This window comes from Euprymna scolopes, chromosome 17 (assembly GCF_053919585.1).
Source record: "Euprymna scolopes isolate OS-2025 chromosome 17, ASM5391958v1, whole genome shotgun sequence".
NCBI classification, from domain to species: domain Eukaryota; kingdom Metazoa; phylum Mollusca; class Cephalopoda; order Sepiida; family Sepiolidae; genus Euprymna; species Euprymna scolopes.
Genome location: NC_136498.1, coordinates 119,560,618 through 119,581,135, shown reverse-complemented (window position 1 = coordinate 119,581,135; position 20,518 = coordinate 119,560,618). Strand labels below are relative to the sequence as shown.

General features: G+C 34.2%; 1 protein-coding gene across 1 annotated transcript in view; it reads right to left on the bottom strand.

The window, feature by feature from the left end:
- Positions 1-4,615: 4,615 nt before the first annotated feature.
- The window catches only part of LOC145296930 (cytochrome c oxidase subunit 5B, mitochondrial-like), a 39,232-nt gene continuing 23,329 nt past the window's right edge, over positions 4,616-20,518 (bottom strand). The window contains exons 2-4 of the mRNA XM_080143132.1: positions 10,806-10,894; positions 7,493-7,592; positions 4,616-4,853 (exon numbers count right to left, since the gene is read on the bottom strand). Of these exons, the coding sequence (XP_079999258.1) occupies positions 4,741-4,853; positions 7,493-7,592; positions 10,806-10,894 (302 nt within the window). The 3' untranslated portion in view covers positions 4,616-4,740. The remainder of the gene's footprint in view (positions 4,854-7,492; positions 7,593-10,805; positions 10,895-20,518) is intronic.

Sequence of the window (20,518 nt, the reverse complement as noted above, 5' to 3'; positions counted from 1 at the left end):
GTCTTCGTGTTGTCATTCAACAACTGAATTTAATGTGTTAATCATCTTAATATGAACTTTGTAGAACCCCCTTTCAAGTAATGTGTCCCCCTCCTCCATCATAAGTAAGTATTCCCCCTCCTGTGTTAAAAGAACTGATCAACATCTCTCAGTCGCTAATATATATTATAAGAATCCATAGAACTGTAATATGTATAAATGTCTCTCTTCCCCTCATCATTGTTATATGTCCGCCGTCTCTCTTCAATATGAATGTCCCCATCATATCTCTTTAAAATGTATCTGCTATACAACATTGTAGTAACGAGACACGGGTTGGAGCCTGTGTGAGAGTGCATGACCCATTAGGTTTGAGACATTTTTAGACCCTGTCTAAGAGGAAGAGACTAGAGATAGATGCACCAACCCAAGTATGACAACAATACTCCATGCTCGGGCGAATTGTGGCTTTTTAGAAATACAGGATACTGTCAGATGTAAGTAGTTTTCTAGCATGGTAGATGGAACCTACCTTTTTTGCAGCAGCTTTGGCAATGTATTAGATTATGGGATTACCGGAACTACTGCTGATGCTCATGGTACACAAAATGTGCATGACCCTAAGTCTGTGTGGCAATACCTTCACCTCGCTAGCTGGCTGTTCATCAGCAGAGTTGAGCTCTCTCACAGATATATTGATCACAGCAGATATAAGTCTCTCATAGATGCTGTTGTGTCGTGTTCTGGGTAGATCTGAAATCAACTGGGTTACTCTCCACAATCAAAGCAAGTCAATAATAATCCAGAGATCACTTTTCTTAAAAAAAAAATAATTATTGTATAAAATATTAAAGGTACACATTGTTAAAAGTTAAATTCAGGTGTTTTCTGGTGCAGGTTTTTGATGTAAGATTTATTCAGACAGTTTCTTGGCAGGAAGATGAAAAGCTTTTTCACTTCACTCTTTTGGTGAAGTTTCCAGCTGATGTGTAGTCCAACAACCAGAGGGCAAGTCTTCTCTATCTGCAAAACCAATAGTTTCTTTGAGATTTTTAATCTCTTCCCCTTCTCTAGGCGATATTAGCATTTCTCCCTCTATTGTTTACCCCTTCACCTATTCTCTTAATCCATATCTCTCTAATTCTCTTTCCTCCGAAATCTTTCTAAAACAACAAATACACACACACACACACACACACACACACACACACACACACAGTGACCCCAAAAAACAGGACATTCAATTGTTTTTCTGAGCATTTTACAACGGAGAAAAAAGACCAAAGAACCTAGTGTTTTTATGTGATGTTTTGAATATAATAAACTAGTTATGACCAAAAGTTTCATTTCATTCGGACAAAACACTAAGAAACAGGGCCTAATTAGAGTTGGGGCCAGTTTTTTTTGGGTCACCCTGTATATATATATATATATACACACACACACACACATATATATGCTAACTTATAAAGTTTTGATATGCATGTATCCCTACGTAAGATGGTAGATACCGATAGATAACCGAATGTTTTGGCTTTGATTCTATCTGATGGCACCCAAGTCTTTTTTTTTTTTTTAAACTTTTGAAGTCACTATTATATATTGGGTACAATATAATAATCAATAGAGAATTGGCTCTATAATGATAAATACAAAATCTGTATAAATTAAAATATCATATTCAAGCGTATTCTACAGTGACCTGCTGTTAAATAAAATCACTTCCGCCAATGTTTTACTGTCAACTGAACCTGCTGCCTCAACTGTTATACATCTTTATAATCCAAGAACTTTTTTTTTTAATGTGACCATACCATCAAAGTCTACTCTTTTGCACAAATCTGCCTATACTACCTAAATCCAACCTTTTTCTGAACTAATCAGACCTGAGCCTACCTTTAAGACCCACGTTTTACACCCATCGTACCGTTATCATCTCACTTCTCGCTATGGAATTGCATGTGTGACATTACATGTTACCCCGATCAACAACGATCACTAACCCCCAATGTTGTGTGCCGTGGATTTTTTTCTTTCATCTTCTCTGGTTCTGGACGTGTCATATCTTGTACATTTGCGACTGCCGAGGGGATGAATGTGCTCACAAGTATTAAAAACAAACTATTGACACTTTCTGTAAATATTAGTTCAACTCTGTGTGTGAGAGTGAGCAAGAGACACCATCCACCCTCCCCACGCTAAGACCCACATCTAAGTATTCGTCTATCAAAGCCTTTTTGTCATTGATCGATAAACTCATTTTCACATCTGCTCCGAGCTACAACCATGCCTTCGACTGTATCCAATTTGCAACTGTTTCTAATTGGCAACAACCGGGCACTATCCTCAACCACTACAAACCGTCATAAAAGTGGTTAGAAGACTCACGGCCACACTCAAAACATATCTGACCCTTTCATTCCCATCATCTGCCACACAGCACTCAGGTGAACTTTCTATACCTTTGTCTTTCCATTAACCCCATTCCATATACTGTTGTTTACCCGACAAACCTATTTCCTTTTTTTTCACTTCCTAACAATTGGAGGATAGCATCACAGATGTCCTGAAGTTATAGTCTCATTTTTTTTTTTCCATGCAGTTAAAAAAAAAAAAAAAAAAAAAAAAACTCTGAAACAGGATAGATTTTATTTCAATGTAACTAAATTAACAAATTTTTTTTTTCCCCAAATTCGTTTTTAATTGATTTTTCAAATTAAATTCAGTTAATGAATTTGGTTTTACAAGTATTATCCTAATTTTTTTTACCTCTAAAATTTAAACAAAATTACCCAAAAGTTGTTTTTTTTTCTTCTCCAAATAAATTAGTGATCAAGATATAAAATAAGAATTACAATTAAATTTACCAAAATGATCCAAGATGGTAAAATTAAAGTATATTATAAATATTAAAGAATTAATATTTATAAAATTATCTCAGCCAGATGTAAAAGCTCGATAAAACCAAATAGGAAATAGAGCTTATAATATGAGCAAACAGTTAATAAAACATGTTAAAAAAAAAAAAAAAAAAAAAAAAACTTTGAAATGAGTTAAAAACATTTAATCTGAAAAGGAAACACTAGATAAGTGGATATATATATATATATATATAACAAAACGGTTTAAGCCCAAATATAGTTGGTAAATTGGAAATAGGAAGAAAGAAAAATAGTGTTGAAATAAAAATTGGGGTACTTGTGCATTTAACGAACCAGACGTAACTCAGCATTTGCTCAGCTTTGTCTGGTGCATGACGTCAACAGCCGGATAAAACCGAGCGTTGGCGATAAAATAAAAACAACGCTACAACAAAATAACTGTACAATGAAATTGTAAAATGTAGAAACAAAAAAATTAAATAAAAAGCAAAAACCTACCGTTCATTTTTTTTTTTTTTTTTTTTTTTAAATTATTGTTTGGAATTGTTTTCTGTTTTCAAAATAAATACATATAAGACAAGTTTTTTTTGTTAACTTTTTTTTTGTCTGAACTGTTTTTTTTTTGTTTTTTTTTCAATTTTTAACGTAAAAGAAGAGGGGGGGGGCAGGAACAAGGATTATTTGTACATTTTTTTCGCCAGAAACAAGGATTTGTAGAAAAGTTTGATAGAAAAGTAACTTATCTTGCCTTTGATAATATTTGTTATATATGTTTTTTTGACAACTTTTTCGAATCTATGTGTACAGTAATACAAACCCCTTTTTATTTATTAGTGGAAGGTGGGTTTCGGCCTTCCTATTTGGTACAGTGACCAAGAAACCCTCCTTTTCGGCGGGGTCGTATCCACCGAACACCCAGACCGGTGTCACAAGTCTGCCGGCGGTTAAAAACGGACTCGTCGATTTCTACCGTGTGGCTTGGGCCTCCAATCTGCTGGGGATTCCTAAGAAAATAGTCCCTGCATATATCACGCAGCAAATTTTCCAATCCACGATTGTGTGGCGAGAACGTAACCCACATTCGCGATGGAGATTTTTTGTAGATGCCATCTCGAACGCCCATAAGTATATTATTTTTATGATACACGCGATGGTTAGTCGGGATTTTGAGAAGGTCCCAATCCTAATGGAGGTCCATCGACGACATGTTACACTTCTACACCTTCAACCGTAACCGTCGGAAAGGCTTGTTCTCTTTGCAAGTACACAATCCTGGCCAAAATGTAAATAAACACCTTTTCTCTTCTGCCAACAATTTCCGTTGCTGGCAAAAGTTTAGTGCAGCCTCTGGGGTCTGGAGCTGGTCCGCAAGGTTTGTAATATTCATTATTATTTCGTCAGTTATCTTTTTAAAACAAATTTTTTTTAAAACTCTTCAAATAAGCGTTTCTTGAGTTGTGACACTCTTCCAATTGATAGCGAAATTCTCGTCTGCTTAATCAGCAACGCTCGGTTATATCCGGCTGTTGACGTCATGCGTCGGACAAAGCCGAGCAAATGCTGAGTTACGTCTGGTTCGTTAAATGCACAAGTACCAAAATTGGAAAGTGCCTAGACAAATGGAATCAAAGGTTTTGAAATCAACTAAATTGTGAGGGTGGAAGAAAACCAAAATGGAAGAGGATTTTAGGAAAATTAACAAAACACCCCCCACCCCACCCCACACACACACAATAACATACAACAATGCTTGGTTGGTAGAGAGTTTCTTTTATTTGTGATTAAATTTTACAACCAATATTCAAAACTGAAAATTGTTCTGGACTGACAAAGTTTGGAAATATTGCTGCTAATTAAAAGGCTAAACAAGAAGGTAACATCAATACTCGAAAGGCTTCATCTCAGAAAGTTTGAACCAATTACCACATTCGCAACGTTTTGGTTCACCGCGATGAAGATGCATCCAATGAATTACTAAGGAATCTTCCTCACCTTTAAAAAAAGAAAGAAAAAAAAAAAGGTTAGAAAATTACAAAAATATTTGGCAGAGAAAATGCCATACAAAGAATAAAGGCTTAAATAATATAATAAAAAATTTGATAACTTTATATTGAAAAATTACTGGTATTTATTTGCTTCCCCATGAAAGTAAAATATGAGTTTTTAATGTGGGGGGGGGGGGCAGCTTCCAAAAAAGGGGCACTCTGGAAGTAGGCAATTGCCTCAGTATAGAATGGTTTCTCCTCCATTGATTAAGGACAAATTAAGTGTAGCATCAGAACAGATACTACATTGTGATCTTGGCCCAAAGGCCAGACAGGGCTCTACATTGCGAGTGAAACAGTTGCATTTGCGAGTGATTTTTCAAAATGGCGACTAGAAATAATGAAACGCTTATCTTTTGGCGATTGTATTTCTTTCACCGACAATCTTCAAAAGCTCACTACTGAGTGAAAAATATCTTTTCAACTTTGTTTTTTATATAAAACAAAGTTGTATTGTTTAAACAATAAAAGTTTAATAGAACAATATACTTTTTTTTAACGAAGCCTGTTTAAAAAAACAAACAAAAAAAACTAGAATGTTTATACATTCAAGTATCGACATAAAATTTGTTGTATATTTAGAATTACACTTATTTAAAAAAAATACAGAAAAATCTTTATTATGTACATTATCGTCACAGAATGAAGATGTCATATTCCAAAAATCACATGGGTTTGGCTAGAAAATGAAAATATTTAGTTGTTAAAAGGTCAACTAAAGATAAACTTGTCCATAGAGCCCTGCCAGATATTAAAAAACTAAATAAATTCTATGAAGAAAAATGAATAAACTATAAGCAAATAATGCAACATGAATCTCAATTAATACAAAAATTTTAATTCTCAAACTAACTACTTTTCTTTCTTAAAGTTGCCATAACTTTTTAAGTAGTTAAATTTATTGAAATTAAAAATTAAATTCGATTTAATAAAAAATAAAATAAATAAAAAAATCATTACATCCTATATAAAAAAAAAAAAAAATATAATCAGAGTTTGTATTATTCAAACGACTACCCTCATTTTGTAATCTAACCTCTGACCTTATTCAAGTACTCTTTCGGACTCAAACCTATATGTAATTTTGATTTACGAGCGTAGATTGTTCTCATTCTGTCAACCAGGACCAGGTAATTATTATTCTTGGTTATGAGGTAAGGATATATGTAAGAAGTATGAATAATTTTTTTCCATATTTAAAAGTAATCTCATAGAAAACAAAAAAAATATGGATGTCATAATTTAATATCTACCATTCTCTACAGGATTGCTTAAAATGTTAAGATTTAGATAATATTTTACAAGACATTTTTTTGTCAAATGTCAAGAAATTCATAAGCATTAATCAAGAAAAACTTTAAATTACAACAAAAGCATATGTGAACTTAACACTATCATGAATATACTACTACTACTACTACTACTACTACAGATAAACATGATTAAGTATAATGCTCCCCAAATTCATACTATAATCATCGACATGGTCTAATATTTAAGTGTCAACGAGTGACAATGTTCTAGAGATTGGAGTTGCAATCCTCGTTAGAATAGAATAATTCTTGAGTGGGAAGCCATTCTTGTAATAGAAAAAAAAAAAAAAATGATTTAAATATTAAAAAAAAATTTTCTTTCTCAAATAACTATCGTACAAAAAAAAAAAAAAAAAAATCCAATTGCAAACATTAAATGGAGTCATCCCAAGCAAAAAATTAGCAGTATCAATCCAGTCAGAATCTTTGAATTATAATTTTGGTTGTTTTTGTTTTACGGCTTATCAACCCTTTTCAGGTTATTTAATGCCAAATCCAAAGATTTTGAAGAAAGATTTTTCAATAAAATATATTTGTTGTTTTCAAGTCGGTTTCTATTTAACCCATAGTTGGGACCATAACAGGTACTACCACTCCGGGTGAGAGTGGACCTGGGAGTAATGGCAATTAAAGGGTGGCTCCACACTCCCAAAAGCCCGCAAGCTGGGGCCCTCATCACTGGATATAGTTTAAGGTCATATCCAGGACCATGAATTATAAAGAATTGCAGTATCAATCAAGTTAGAGTCAGCAGTGGTCTTCCTCTCGTGTCAAGACGAAAAGCTGACTGAACAACTGATCCATCATTTTTTATACAGGGATTCTGGTACCTTATTGGTTTGTTCTCATCACCTCTGGCTATAAATACTTATAGTGGCATTCACCCAGGGTGTATCAATCTAGATTCAATGGTGTTAACTGCATCACGTGTTAATATCTGGCTAGAAATATAATATCTAAGCTTTTGTGATGATATCCAGTATAACGATGCCAAAAATATTGAAATAATAATAGACATCAAAAATGAATATGTTCATCCAGTCACGGCTAATGGAACAAGAATAATCTATCTGGAGATTCAATAAAAGATTTCTTTGAAATCCTATCCAAATTCTCAGTTCAACAAAGACTCCAAAATCTGACTAGAAGCATGTGCAGAAAATCAGGTTATATCGACCAAGAAATTGTGAAAATAACGTGCAAGATATGAATCGTAGTTTGAATAATGCAAATACATAAACTGTAAAGATTGAACTGATGAAAAGCTGCTTACATATACATCCGACAAGACGGACATCAAATAAAGATGGTACCAAGTTGGGGTCTTCTAGGGAGCCTTTCTTCTTTTTCTTGACGTTCATCTCAAAAGGATCCTGCGAATAATCGTAAACACAAATAAGTCGCATTTTTAACACAAATCAGATAAAACGTACAAAGTTTATTCAATTAAGGACAAATTGAGAAATCAAACCAATGATGTTAAGAAACAAATTTAAAAAATAAAAAAGTAAAAGTGTAATGTTACACATTTCACCGAAGACATTGTAGACTCCATTTCACAGAACAAAGGACTGGTTTTTGTTTTACGGCATATCAACCCTTTTCAGGTTACTTAATGTCGAATCTAGTGATTTTGAAGAAAAACTTTTTAATAGAATACATTTATTTTTTTCAAGTCGGTTTCTATTTAACCGATAGTTGGGACCCTAACAGGTACTACCACTCCGGGTCAGAGGGAACTGAGAGCAATGGCAATTAAAGGGTGGCTCGACACTCCCCAAAGCACGCAAGCTGAGGCCTCACTATCGGATATAGTTTAAGGTCATATCCAGAACCCACAGAACAAAGGAACACTTTTTTCCCTTAGCAAAACAACATTTATTTACATGTTTTTTCCTGTCGCCCTCGGCCACCATGCATAATATGTCTATCTGTACTTCTGGACATGATCTCACTAGCGGACAACGCATCTTGAAAACCTTTTGAATACTGCTCCCTTTTCTGATGTGATCCCCGGTCTGCACACACACATTCTTTTTATCTTTTTCCTTCATTCTGGTCGTGACAGAAAGGTCATTTGCATACAATTGCCATGCGTGTGTGTATGCTGTGTTACGAAATGTGCAGCTTAAAGTTAATGAATCATACGAATAACTTATCGTTTGGTAAAGAGTTACGTCTGTAGTTAAAGTTTTACGTCTGTATGGATAAAGAAAAAGATCAGTTGGTGTAAGTAAGGTATGTCGAGAGAGAATATTCAAAAGATACAAAAAAAGTGGAGCATGGCAATTTATGTTTATAGACTTTCGAATCAATCAGTACATTAAAAAAGTGAGATAGGCCTCAGAGACAGTCACGACATGAATAAAATTCTTTAGCATGGAAAAAAAAATAAATAAATAAAAAAATAAACATTTGATGACAAAAATCTTAGAGATCACTTTTTAACCATTAACAAAGAGAAATAGAAAAATTAAAATAGTTTTTCTTTTCTTTCCAAAAAGAAGTGATCATTTTTTGGCACTTGTACAGTTTAGGCAAGACATTAAAAAATGAAAATATTGAAAAAAGTTATATTGTACGTATCCGTTTTGAACTGAAGATCTCAAAAAAAAAAAAAAAAATTCACTTAATTTGATTGAGTAGTTTTTTTTGTTTTTTTTTTACAGCGGAAAACCACGTTTTTATGAAAGCGCATTGAAGGCAGACATCTTGGAATTTTTCTTAATTTTTGTTTGGAGTTTAGAAACATTATGGGGAGATAACTCTAGTTAAAGCGCCAACACTCCATCCCCATCTTTAACACTAGCTTTTCTTCCTAAAAATCGAACCTTTTGCTCATTATCATAAATTGTTTTTTTGCTGTAAAACAAAAACTACTTAATGAAATTAAGTGACATTATTTTTTTTTTTTTTGGAGAACTTCATTCCATAACAGATACATGCAATTTAAACTTTTTTTTTTTTTTTTTTTTTTTTTTTTGATATTTTCAATTTTTAATGTCTTGATTAAACTGTACAAGTACTCATTTTTTTTTTATAGAAAAAGAAAAAAAATTTCCAAATTAACCTTTGTTCCAAAACCACAATTGTAATAACCTATCCAGCTTACAAAGGCACATTTTAATTTTTTGCTGAGTAAATCTATTATTAAACTAAAGCTGAATAAAGGTTTCCTGAAGTATTTCTCCTATATACTTGGAAATATTTGCACAAAATATAAAAATACAAAACGGACAACGCTATTCTATGTACTTTGATTACACGCACAAGTGTTTCTTAGTTTCAGAAAAAATTAAGTTACATTTGAAAACAAAATAAAAATTCCATTTCAATTAATCATAATTTCTCATTACCTCATAATGACCTATCTCTTCGTTCCTGCCTCCCCCCCCTCAATACCTTGTCCCCACCAACTACTCTCCCTCTATTAACAAAGATAGGAATAGTCCATTATTGACACAAACAAAAGGAAATATCACAAGTAATAATACTATTTAACTCGAGCAGCAAAACTATTTTAATAGGAAGTAAACTTTGAAATCTTCCTCAGGATTCAAACAATCTAATCCAAACTCAATGGATGATCCAACAGTTCAGCTCCTGCCACTTTGGCTCATTATTTACGTACTACAAATCCACTTTTAGTTAACGCTGCCTAGAGCAAGGAAACCACTTTTAATTGGTTTCGAAAGAAAGTCTTGCTACAGAACCTGGAATACTCAGACAATTATTCAATGAGAAGTAGCTGAAGGCTCAATAATTTATTCCTTCTAGAAGTTAAAGTAGCAAGATATATGGTGTAGATTTTTTTTTTTTTTTTTTTTAAATTATAAATTTAATTTTGGCCGATTCTTTAAGAATCGGTTCATGATTTCGCTTTCCATACAACCATGACTACAATGAGGATCTTATTTTAATCAAAATTGGAAATGTTTTCAAATTTTCACCTATGGGCAAATAGCTCCACTGTTTTGTGGGATACCTTGGCAAAGGCAAAAGGAGGAAACCCTAAAAAATTATATGATTTGGAGTCTCGATAGCCACATTGTGAAGCTCTACATTTTTTCGGCAACTCCTGCAGCTTAACTGGCTCCGACCATATTGGCTTGCCTTTCTGTCGGTCTTTGTCTGCAACATTGAACGGGAATCCTGGTGACCGGACAAAGCTAGGTTTTCTTATCACCCAGCAAGGCCTGCATCCAGAGAGCCAATTCCAGCTTCGAACTGTATCGCCACAGCAGATGTTTGCAGTGCAGATTTGATGCAGAATGCTATGGCCTATTAGACAGATGATTGCCATCAAATGTGATTTTTTTTTTTTTTTTTTTTTTAATAGATATCAAGTCAAAGTATATTTTATATATATATATATATATATATATATATATATATATAAAAGAAAAAAGATCTGCCAAAAGGAAATGATTAAAATAACCAATAAAAATTATCAAAATGACTCCAAAACCAATTTAAGTTAAAAAAAGTTAAATAGTTATTCGGGTGGGTCATTTTAATAATCATTCCCTTTTGGGAGATTTTTTTTTTTTTTTTTTAGGGGGGGGGGGTAAAACAACAGCTCTCACCTCATCTCCACCGAGTTTAGCGAGGAGTTCCATTCTCTCAATACCAACTGAATGTCCAAGTCCATCGGGCATGTTCACATCATCAGAAGCTGAAATAGGTTTAAAAAATGAAAATAAAAAAATAAAAGTTTTGCTGTTGATATAATAGATCATTGTCTGAATTAAATAGAAATAAAAACAAGAAAACTTTAGGAAATACTTGTGATGTTAAAAAATTAGTGTTCAAAAATTTATGAAATATTTTTTTTTTTTTTTTACATTTTTTAAATTATTAAAAAAAAAAAAAATAAAATAAAAAAAATAAAATAAAAAAAATAAATAAAAAAATGCAAGTTTCAATTACACATAAAATTTCCTGTGTAAAATATGCCATTTTTGTCTAATTTCTCAAAAGTAAATCATTTTTAACTTAACACTATTTTGAAAATGGCCACTTTTTTGTTCCAAAGACTTTTTTTTTTTTATGGAGACAATAGATACCTCTTGTAAGAGTGCCTGTAATCCTGAAGCAAGTGTTGCACAATCCCAAACCTCAGAATCTATAGCCTGATTCCAGTGGCAAAGAGAAATTCAGGATGACTGGAAACAATGCAGAGATAAGCGGAGAGAACATACCGAACCTGTTATTCTCAAATGGTCACCCATTTAGTATAGACCAGGTTAAACGTTGCTGGAAGCCCCTGTTCAGTATCGAAAGACAATGGATACGCCCTGTAAGGATAGTTGCGCGTGTAATTATGAGACAAGAGTTGCGCAAACTCAACCACATCTCTCCTAAATCGGCACTGCTAGAGTCCAGTGGCAAGAAGAAGTGCTACACGACTGGAAACAATGCTGAGATAAGTGAAAAGTACATACAGCACCTGGAATTTCCAAATGGTCACCCATTTTAATACTGACCAGACCCAATGTTACTTAACTTCAATGATCTAATGGGAACCGGTGTGTCAGTGTGATTATGTCGTATATAAAGACTTTTTACAAGCAAAAAAATTATTTGTCCCGGAGATGAAATCAAAAGATCATGGTTAGTTTAAGGTAAAAAGAAATAATTTTCTAGATATTTGTTAAAAATGATTACTGCCTCCTTTGTGTCTTGTTATTTCATTTGCAAGTAAAACAAGTGAAGCATGCACAGGGAATGAGGCAAGAAAGACAAATTCAGCTTTGAATGCTAGTTTTGCTTTTGCACTTTTGATTCTAGCTTTCTACTTTTGAATTCACGACAATAATATCTACGAAATCTGGACAAATTAAAATCATATTTAAGCGTATTTTATAACCGGCTAAAGCGGGGCACCTCCCCGTTAGTACCCTATATATCAAGTTTCAAGTCTGTAGGCCAAATATTCAGAGAGGAGTTTAGTACAGATGTTTTGCACACACAAGATCACTTATATATATATATAAAAGTGAAAGTGTCTGTGTGTGTGTCTGTGTACATTTCCCTATGCAATAACTGTCAATTTTTTAGTCTACAGACTCGAAATTTGATATACAGGGTACTGAGATTTGGAAAAATCGATGTGATCGGTTTTTCGTCAGAAATTTGGCGATTAAGGGGTCAAAGTTCAACGATTTGACCTTTGAGAACTCTACCAAACTCCGACAATTTTGGGTCTATGCACTTGAAATTTTAGATATAGGTTCCTTGGACATGGATCTAACTTAACTTGATTTGAGCCCAAAACAAATTTTAAGGGGTCATAATAGGGGTCAAAGTTAAAAAAAAAAAATTGACCTCTGCGGTCTCTTCCAAATTACTCAGACAATTTCTGGTCTAAATATTTGAAATTTTACATAAAGGGTATTCAGAGATAGGGCAAGCTTTTTCATCAATTTTTAGTTACCGATATATAAATGTATGTATGTATGTCTGTTTGCATGTTTGCCTTAAACTTTCAATAGAGGCGACGGATTTTACCAAGATCAGTATTGTTTTACAGTTCGACCTTTCATACGACAAATATCGAAAAATTGGCTAAAAGCATTAATATCTTCCCCTTCAACTAGGCACTTTTCTACAGGGGGGGGGGGTCACTTTTTTCGCCGATATTTTTGAAAGTTATCCTCTCCTTTAGATTGTCTAGCCTTAAAATTTAAAAAAATGTCGCTTCCGGTTTGCATAAACGTTAGGTTTTACCCCGTTCTTTTCCTCCTTTGCGGTACGGGTTCGAGCCTGCCTTCCTACTACCACTTTTTTTTTTTTTTGCTCAACATACACATACAAACACTCGAGCAACGCTGGGCTGAAATGCTAGTATATATATATACACACACACAAACAAACATTTGTGCTAGAACATTTTCATTCTAAATTCTAAGCAATTATTCACAATGTCCAAACTATACATAAAAACAAGCATAATAGTTCAAACCACTCATCTAATACAAAATCATTAACAAATGTTCGTTTTTCAAAGAAAAATGCAAATTAGTCAACCATCTCAAAGTTGCTTGCATATCCATGACTGAATATATTAAGTTCGTTTTAATTTTTAAATAGAAAAAGTAGGCTTGTAATATCGACGTCAGAGCGACAAAAACACTCAACTTAATAGGTATATAAATAACGATTTATATAAGCACCTAAGTTGTTAATGCAAAAAATATATATAAATACATTTTCTTACCATATGAATAAATCTGGTAATCCTTATCAATAAATATCCATAGGCAATAACTCAATTCAAATGATTAAAAAATCTTGAGTAAGAGTTATTGCCCCTTGATAGTTAATTGTAAAAAATGGTTGTCTCGACATTCTAGTTGCAAGAAAATTTTTAAAAGCTACTTGTTTGTTTTTACTCAAACTTGAAATATTACTTTTCTACACAATAATAAGTGAGAATTGTAAATAGACAAACAAGTTTATTTGAAAATGACGAATGTAAAAGGATTTGAAATACTGGGGGGAAAAAAGTTAATTTTAGAATGATTTATTTGAATCCGAAATGTGAAAATTTGTGTCAAGAACGCATCCATCGATACATGAAGCTTTTGCATTTTACAAAGAATACTCTGCCGAGTTAAAATAAAATTCACTGAACAGTTTTGCACCACTTTTATGCTACCTTTACAAAAATTAAAAGCAATATATATATCCTATTTTTACTTCGATTTTCATCAAAATTTATTAAATGATTTTTTAAGTTAGAGCTTAAGGGATCTTAAATTCAACATTACGGATTTCAGCTGTTTATGGAATAAATTTCAAGCAAATCTGAAATACCTGAACTTTTCAAATATTATGGCCACCTAACAACCATTCACAAAGCAACCCCTGCTGCATAAAACAAAATATAGTCTACATTATCAAACTTTACACCTAGCCATGATGTTCCAAAATTCATGCCAAGAGTGGGTAATTCCTAGAAGTTAGATGAGAAATTGCAACAACCACTGAAGGACAATTAATTTGCTTCTAATTGAAATATTTACTTTTTGTAAAAACACTAAATTCAGTATTGAAATCATACAACAGAAATGTCGAAAAAAAAAAAAAAAAAAAAAGATTCACTCTTACTAAACTTATTAACTGGTTATTATGAGTTTTGGAACACATTTACTAGGCATAAAAGTTATGTGGGATATATTTAGTTTAATGCAAAAAGTGTGGAAATCCTTTGCGAACATTTAGATACCACAGATTTGTGATATTAGGTTGGTGCAAAAAAAAAAAAAAAAAGAAAAAATTTTATATATATATATATATATATATATATATATATATATATATATTAGTTGAATGTCAAAAGACATTTTTGCAGCAACCTAAATATTTTAACAATATTTTTTTGCTTTAATCCAAATAATACAATCAATCCTCATCTAAAAAATTCAGAACTCAAGAAAGAATTTAAAAATAGAAATGGGCGACGGTGTTGTTTAACATGAAAGCACCCAACAGATTTATTTGATGGTAATCCTTTCAACTTTCATTATTCACAAGTAAAATTGAGGTTTTTTGTTGTCACTCGAATACAAAAAATGACTTTTTGAATTAGGATTTTAGTGATACTCAGCATTGCCAAAATGTGTTGATTTTCAATCATAATTATTTCATAATTTAACTAAATTAATATTGCACCAACAAAATGACTTCATTGGCAGTATTTTTGCGCGAACAGTTGGCAGAGTTGGTGGAAATTTTCTGTTTCTATGTCTATCCTTGTAGCCATGTCACTAGTAAGGGTGCTGGAGGTAAACGTTTTGTCTGGGCTGACGTTATCCGCCTGATAGTCAGGGACCCGAACCTTGGATTAACCACTAAGGAGGCTGTCCTATCAGCAGGTGCAAAGTACTGGGGCTGCTGTATTGCCATTTGGTGAATGGAATCTGGACCATGCAGTAGCTTCTGGTGGGGCCTCTCGATGCCATACTAGTGGGTAATTGTTACGGCTTTACCTTATCATGTGGTACAAAAAAAAAAAAAAAAAAAAAATTCTTCGTTTCTTTTTCTCTCTTAGTTTCCCCTCTCTGTCCTGCTCTAAGTAAATCTGTCGACCTAGTCCACAAATTCCAAAATTTCATCATGACAAGTTTCAAGAAAAAATACACGATTAAACCCGGTTCTCCAACTTCCAACGTAGACCCCTACTACCATGTCTCCTTCTCCAACATCAGGGGTCTACGTTCTAACCTTCCAGAGGTTGAAACCCAATTACAGGAGACTAAACCAGACCTTTTATTTTTAAGTGAAACTGGCATTGGACAGGCTATTTCCCTTGATGAGTTTGCAATTACAGGATACTCTAACTTAACTTCTAAATCTGACCCCCAAGATCGCCATGGGCATGGAATATGTGCCTATATTAAAGATAGCTTTCCATGTGGGAGGGACATCTCCAGGGAAGATCCTAACTTACCTTATATGTGCTTCCGGGTTGCTTTAGCTCACACTACTGCATTTATATTTACTCTCTATCGCCCCCACAACAGCGGAGTTACTATCTTTCAAAGCATATCTGAGAAAATTGACCAAGTCCTTTCTACTTATCCTTCAGCTAACATTCACGTATGTGGAGACTTCAATGTTCACAACGTCGAATGGTTGACCCACTCAAACAAGACCGATGATGAGAGGAGGTTCTGTCATGATTTCTCCATTGCCTATGACCTCACTCAGATTGTTCAGGAACCTACCCGTGTGCCCGATAATGACGGCCAGTATGCGAGCCTACTAGACCTTTTTCTCACAACTTGCCCTGAACTATGTTCAGTTTCTGTTCTGTCGCCTCTTGGATCTTCCGACCACTCTGTTGTATCAATTAAGATAAAAATGAAATGTAATAAGTCCCCAGACGTACCTCTTCATCGTACAGTATATCGATACACTAAGGCTGACTGGGATAGCTTCCGTACATTTATATCTGATCTACCTCTGCATTCCATGTTTAAAAAGGATGTGTCCTCTATAGTATTAGACCTAACTGAATGGTTAATTGTAGGTATTGACCATTTCATACCCTCTAAAAAATTTCAGCAAAAACCTAACAGCCAGCCATGGTTCTCTCCAGAATGTGCTGCTGCCATTGCGCACAGAAATCACTTTTTCCACTGCTTCAAACGTAATAGATGTATGGAAACTAAAGCCGTTTTCAGGACTGCCAGCAACCATTGTAAGAAAGTAATAAGGAACGCAAGAGAGTTGTATGCTCAATCTGTTAAGTCCAAAGTAGCTGAGCAAATAGCAAACAGAATCCTGAACAGAAGCGTGTGCTCCATCCCAACTATTATCAATGGATCTGAGGTAATCTCGTCAGCATCAGACAAAGCCAAACTCTTTGTCAAGAACTTTGCAGCTAATTCTACCCTTTGCGACCAAGACCGCCAACCCCCAATATTTCCTCTTGTATCAGAAAACACGCTATGTGATATACGTATATCTGTACGTGATGTTGCCAAGCTAATCAAAAACCTTGATTCCAGTAAAGCAACTGGCCCTGATGGTATTCCAATTATAGTACTCAAAAAACTTCAACCTGAACTAGCGCCCATACTTACAAAACTGTTTAAACGTTGTCTTAAGGAGAATAGTTTCCCATCTCCCTGGAAAATCTCATCAGTATGCCCTGTATTTAAGAATTCAGGTGATCGCTCATCCCCCTCTCAGTACAGGCCAATAAGTCTCCTGTGCGTCATGAGTAAGTTGCTAGAATCTGTATTAAATACAGAAGTAATCAAACATCTCAACAAAAATAACCTTCTTAGTGACACTCAATATGGTTTCCGTTCTGCTAGATCTACAGCAGATGTCCTTAGTTATATCGCATAGGATTAGCAAATCTCTCGACGGTGGCAATCTTTCTAGGGCAATTGCTCTTGACATATCTAAAGCCTTTGATAGGGTATGGCATAAAGGTTTACTTCATAAGATCGCTAGCTATGGTATAGCTGGAAATGTCTTCTCAATTATTAAATCATTTCTTTCTGATAGATTCATAAGAGTAGTAGTTGAGGGGCAAAAATCAGAAGCTCACAATATTAATGCCGGTGTCCCTCAGGGATCCATCCTGGGCCCAACTTTTTTCCTGATCTACATTAATGATCTTCCAAATCATATCCTTACATCATTTGTAGACATTTATGCTGACGACACTACCATTTATGGTACCACATCTAAGACAGTAAACGAGCAAGTTCTCTCCAATTCTCTCTCCTCTGATCTTGAGCACGTAGTACAATGGGGAAAGGAGTGGCTGGTTACTTTTAATGCATCTAAAACCAAGCTTCTCTCTTTACATCATCAACATTCTAATCCACATTTGTCATCAATTGAAATGAATGGCTCTCGTCTTCAGGAGGCCTCAAGTTTTGACAAGCTTCTGGGCTTGACCATTACTCCTGATCTTAAATGGAACACGTATATCAAATCTGTTGCCAAGGCCGCTGGAAAAATGGTGGGATCTTTCTATCGATCCAGTAGATATCTCACTGCTGATGCTATTCTCTATCTATATAAGAGCCAGGTACGTCCAAGGATGGAATACTGTTGCCACATCTGGGCAGGAGCTGCTAGAAAGAACTTGTCCTGCCTTGATAGAGTTCAAAATAGACTTCGTAGCCTCGTAGGAGATGTCCTTTTCTCCTCCTTGCAACCTCTATCTCACAGAAGAGATGTTGCGAGTTTGTCTCTGATGTATCGTTATTTTCATGGAAAGTGTTCAACTGAGCTTCAATCTATGGTCCCCCCTCGCCAAACTTTCTCAAGAAACACTCGTCTAGCTGTAAACACTATCAATAATTTCCCCCACTCTTTATCTGTGCCTAAACCTAAACGTAGATTCCATGAACAAAGCTTTTTTCTTAGAACTGCACGCCTGTGGAATTGTCTTCCGTTTTCCTGCTTTCCGGCTGACTACAATATGGTTTTGTTCAAGTCTAAAGTAAATAAGTTCTTGATGAGCCGTTCCATATAAGTTATTAAATTTACCAAATTTTCATTACTAATGATTACTATATTGACCAACTTCTACTGTACACTCTTTAACCCTTATCCTTGAGTGGCCTCTGGGCCTTGATAATGTGGTGATGCCTTTGTAAAAAAAAAAAAAAAAAAAAAAAAAAAAACATATCACAAATGCCATAAAGATAATCATCTCGGGTAAGAATCATCAATTCTTACCCGAGAAGGTAAAGCAAAAACGTCAACGGAGTTATTTTATTTCATAAAATTCTGCGGGTCAACTGAGATTTTTTAGGTCTACAATACACAAATCTGGATAATGAACGATCATCCCCTTAACCAAGTGCTTTTAAAGAAGAGACTTGGCCATGCTGCATACCACGACACAAGAGTTCATCCACAAAGCAAGAGCTTCTGAACCACTTCAAGATTGACAAAGATGCACTGACAGCTAGTTGATGACATGGTTCCCCAGACAGACCAAAGCCAACATCGAGCCTAGCCCTGATCCACAGGTCTACAATGTTCGCTGCTGGTTCCAGGATTGGTAGCCCATAACTATCTACATAAAATAATTTGACGGCATACACCCAGCATGGTCTGCATTCATCTAAGATGCTGTGTATTTTTACAGAGTGGGCTCAACTCATCCTGGGTGTATGCCGTCAAATTATTTTATTTATCTGCTCTTCAGAAGGTTAGACACAAATTCAGGGATCAGGGTTTGATAAAAATGCTTCTATGGAATGAACTCTATTTGAACTTGACAGACCCAGGTTTACAGTCAGTGTCGTTAACCACTTAGCGATTGTCATACAATAGAATTATAGTCTTGTTCTATTAATCTAAAAATAGAATGAAAGGGTAAGGATCGATTAGGGGAACACTTAGGTTTTTCGGTTGTCAAAACAATGACAAAAGGATGGAAAATTATGAAGAAAATATGATCAGATGCACATACTCGTCATGAAACGAAGATGTCATATTCTAAAAATCATGTGGGGTTCCACTAGTAACTTTCCTATTTGGCTAGTAAACGAAAATATTTAGTTGTCAAAGGTCAACTAAAGAAACATTTGTCTGTAGAGCCCTGTTAATGGCTTTTTTACTAACTTAACCCTACATTATAATTTAAGGAGAATAGAAAGTAAATCATGGGTTAACTTTCAGCAGCCGCATAACTTATTTCCCTTTGTTCTTTAGTTCTCATATTCCATGAGCACTGTTTCAGACAAAGAGGGAAGAATTACTGTTTTTTTTCCTGGGTCAGAATCTATTCCATCTAACACTTATTTATCGTTAGCAAGTTTTTGACCATGATGTAATATTCTTTTTTTTCTTTTTAGCTCTTTGCATCAAGTGGTTTCATGCCTTGTCAAGAGCTACTTCCATAAAGTCTGTGCGAACCGATTTAAAGCATTTCACTGCTTGTAATGCAAATCTTATTCTTTCAGATTTATAAATGTTTTAGATTTTTTTTCTTTTCCTTGTAAATTTATTAGTTTTTTTTTTTATGTAAATAATTTTAGTTTTGTTTTTTTTTTTTATGTAAATAATTTTAGTTTTGTTTTTTTTTTTATGTAAATAATTTTAGTTTTGTTTTTTGTTACTCTTAGAATTACGTAGTCTTTTGAGTTATATCATAAAATTATACAAAAACAGTGACTTTGTTGCAGGAAGAGAAATAAATTAAAAAAAAAATTAGAGGGTCATGTCCTTCAGCTCCCTCTACGACATTGGTAATCAAAAGGTATTCAAGAATTGGGTCTCGCTTTTTGGGCGGGGAGGATAGTTTCAAAGAGTCATTGAACTGAAAAGAGGAAGATGAATTAAAAAAAAAAAAAAAAAAAAAAAAAAACTAGGAACACTTGTTGAATTGTATTGATTTGCTTGTATTAAAGTTTTATAAGTAAAAAAAAAAAAAAAAAAATCTTTATATTATTGCAAACAGGTTTACGTGCATTTTCCTGGGTCAATGTGACTTTAGTCACAAGTGTTATCACAATTCAAACTACACCCATTATTGTTCGTGGAAAACAAATCTTATTTTTTTTGTGAGAATCGTTCCAAACAAAGCATGAAGCCACTTGCAGCAAGGAGTGAAGAGAAAAACAAAATACTTTAAGGTCAAAATCCTGCCAATGACAAATGACATTCACTTCCCTTATTTTGTTCTTTAGTCTGTATATTCCATGAGCAATGTTTCTGACAAAGAGGGAAGAATTGCTGCTTTTTCTAGGTCAATATCTATTCTATTTCTGACCAGGAAAACAGCAATCCTTCCCCTTTATCAGAAACAACATTC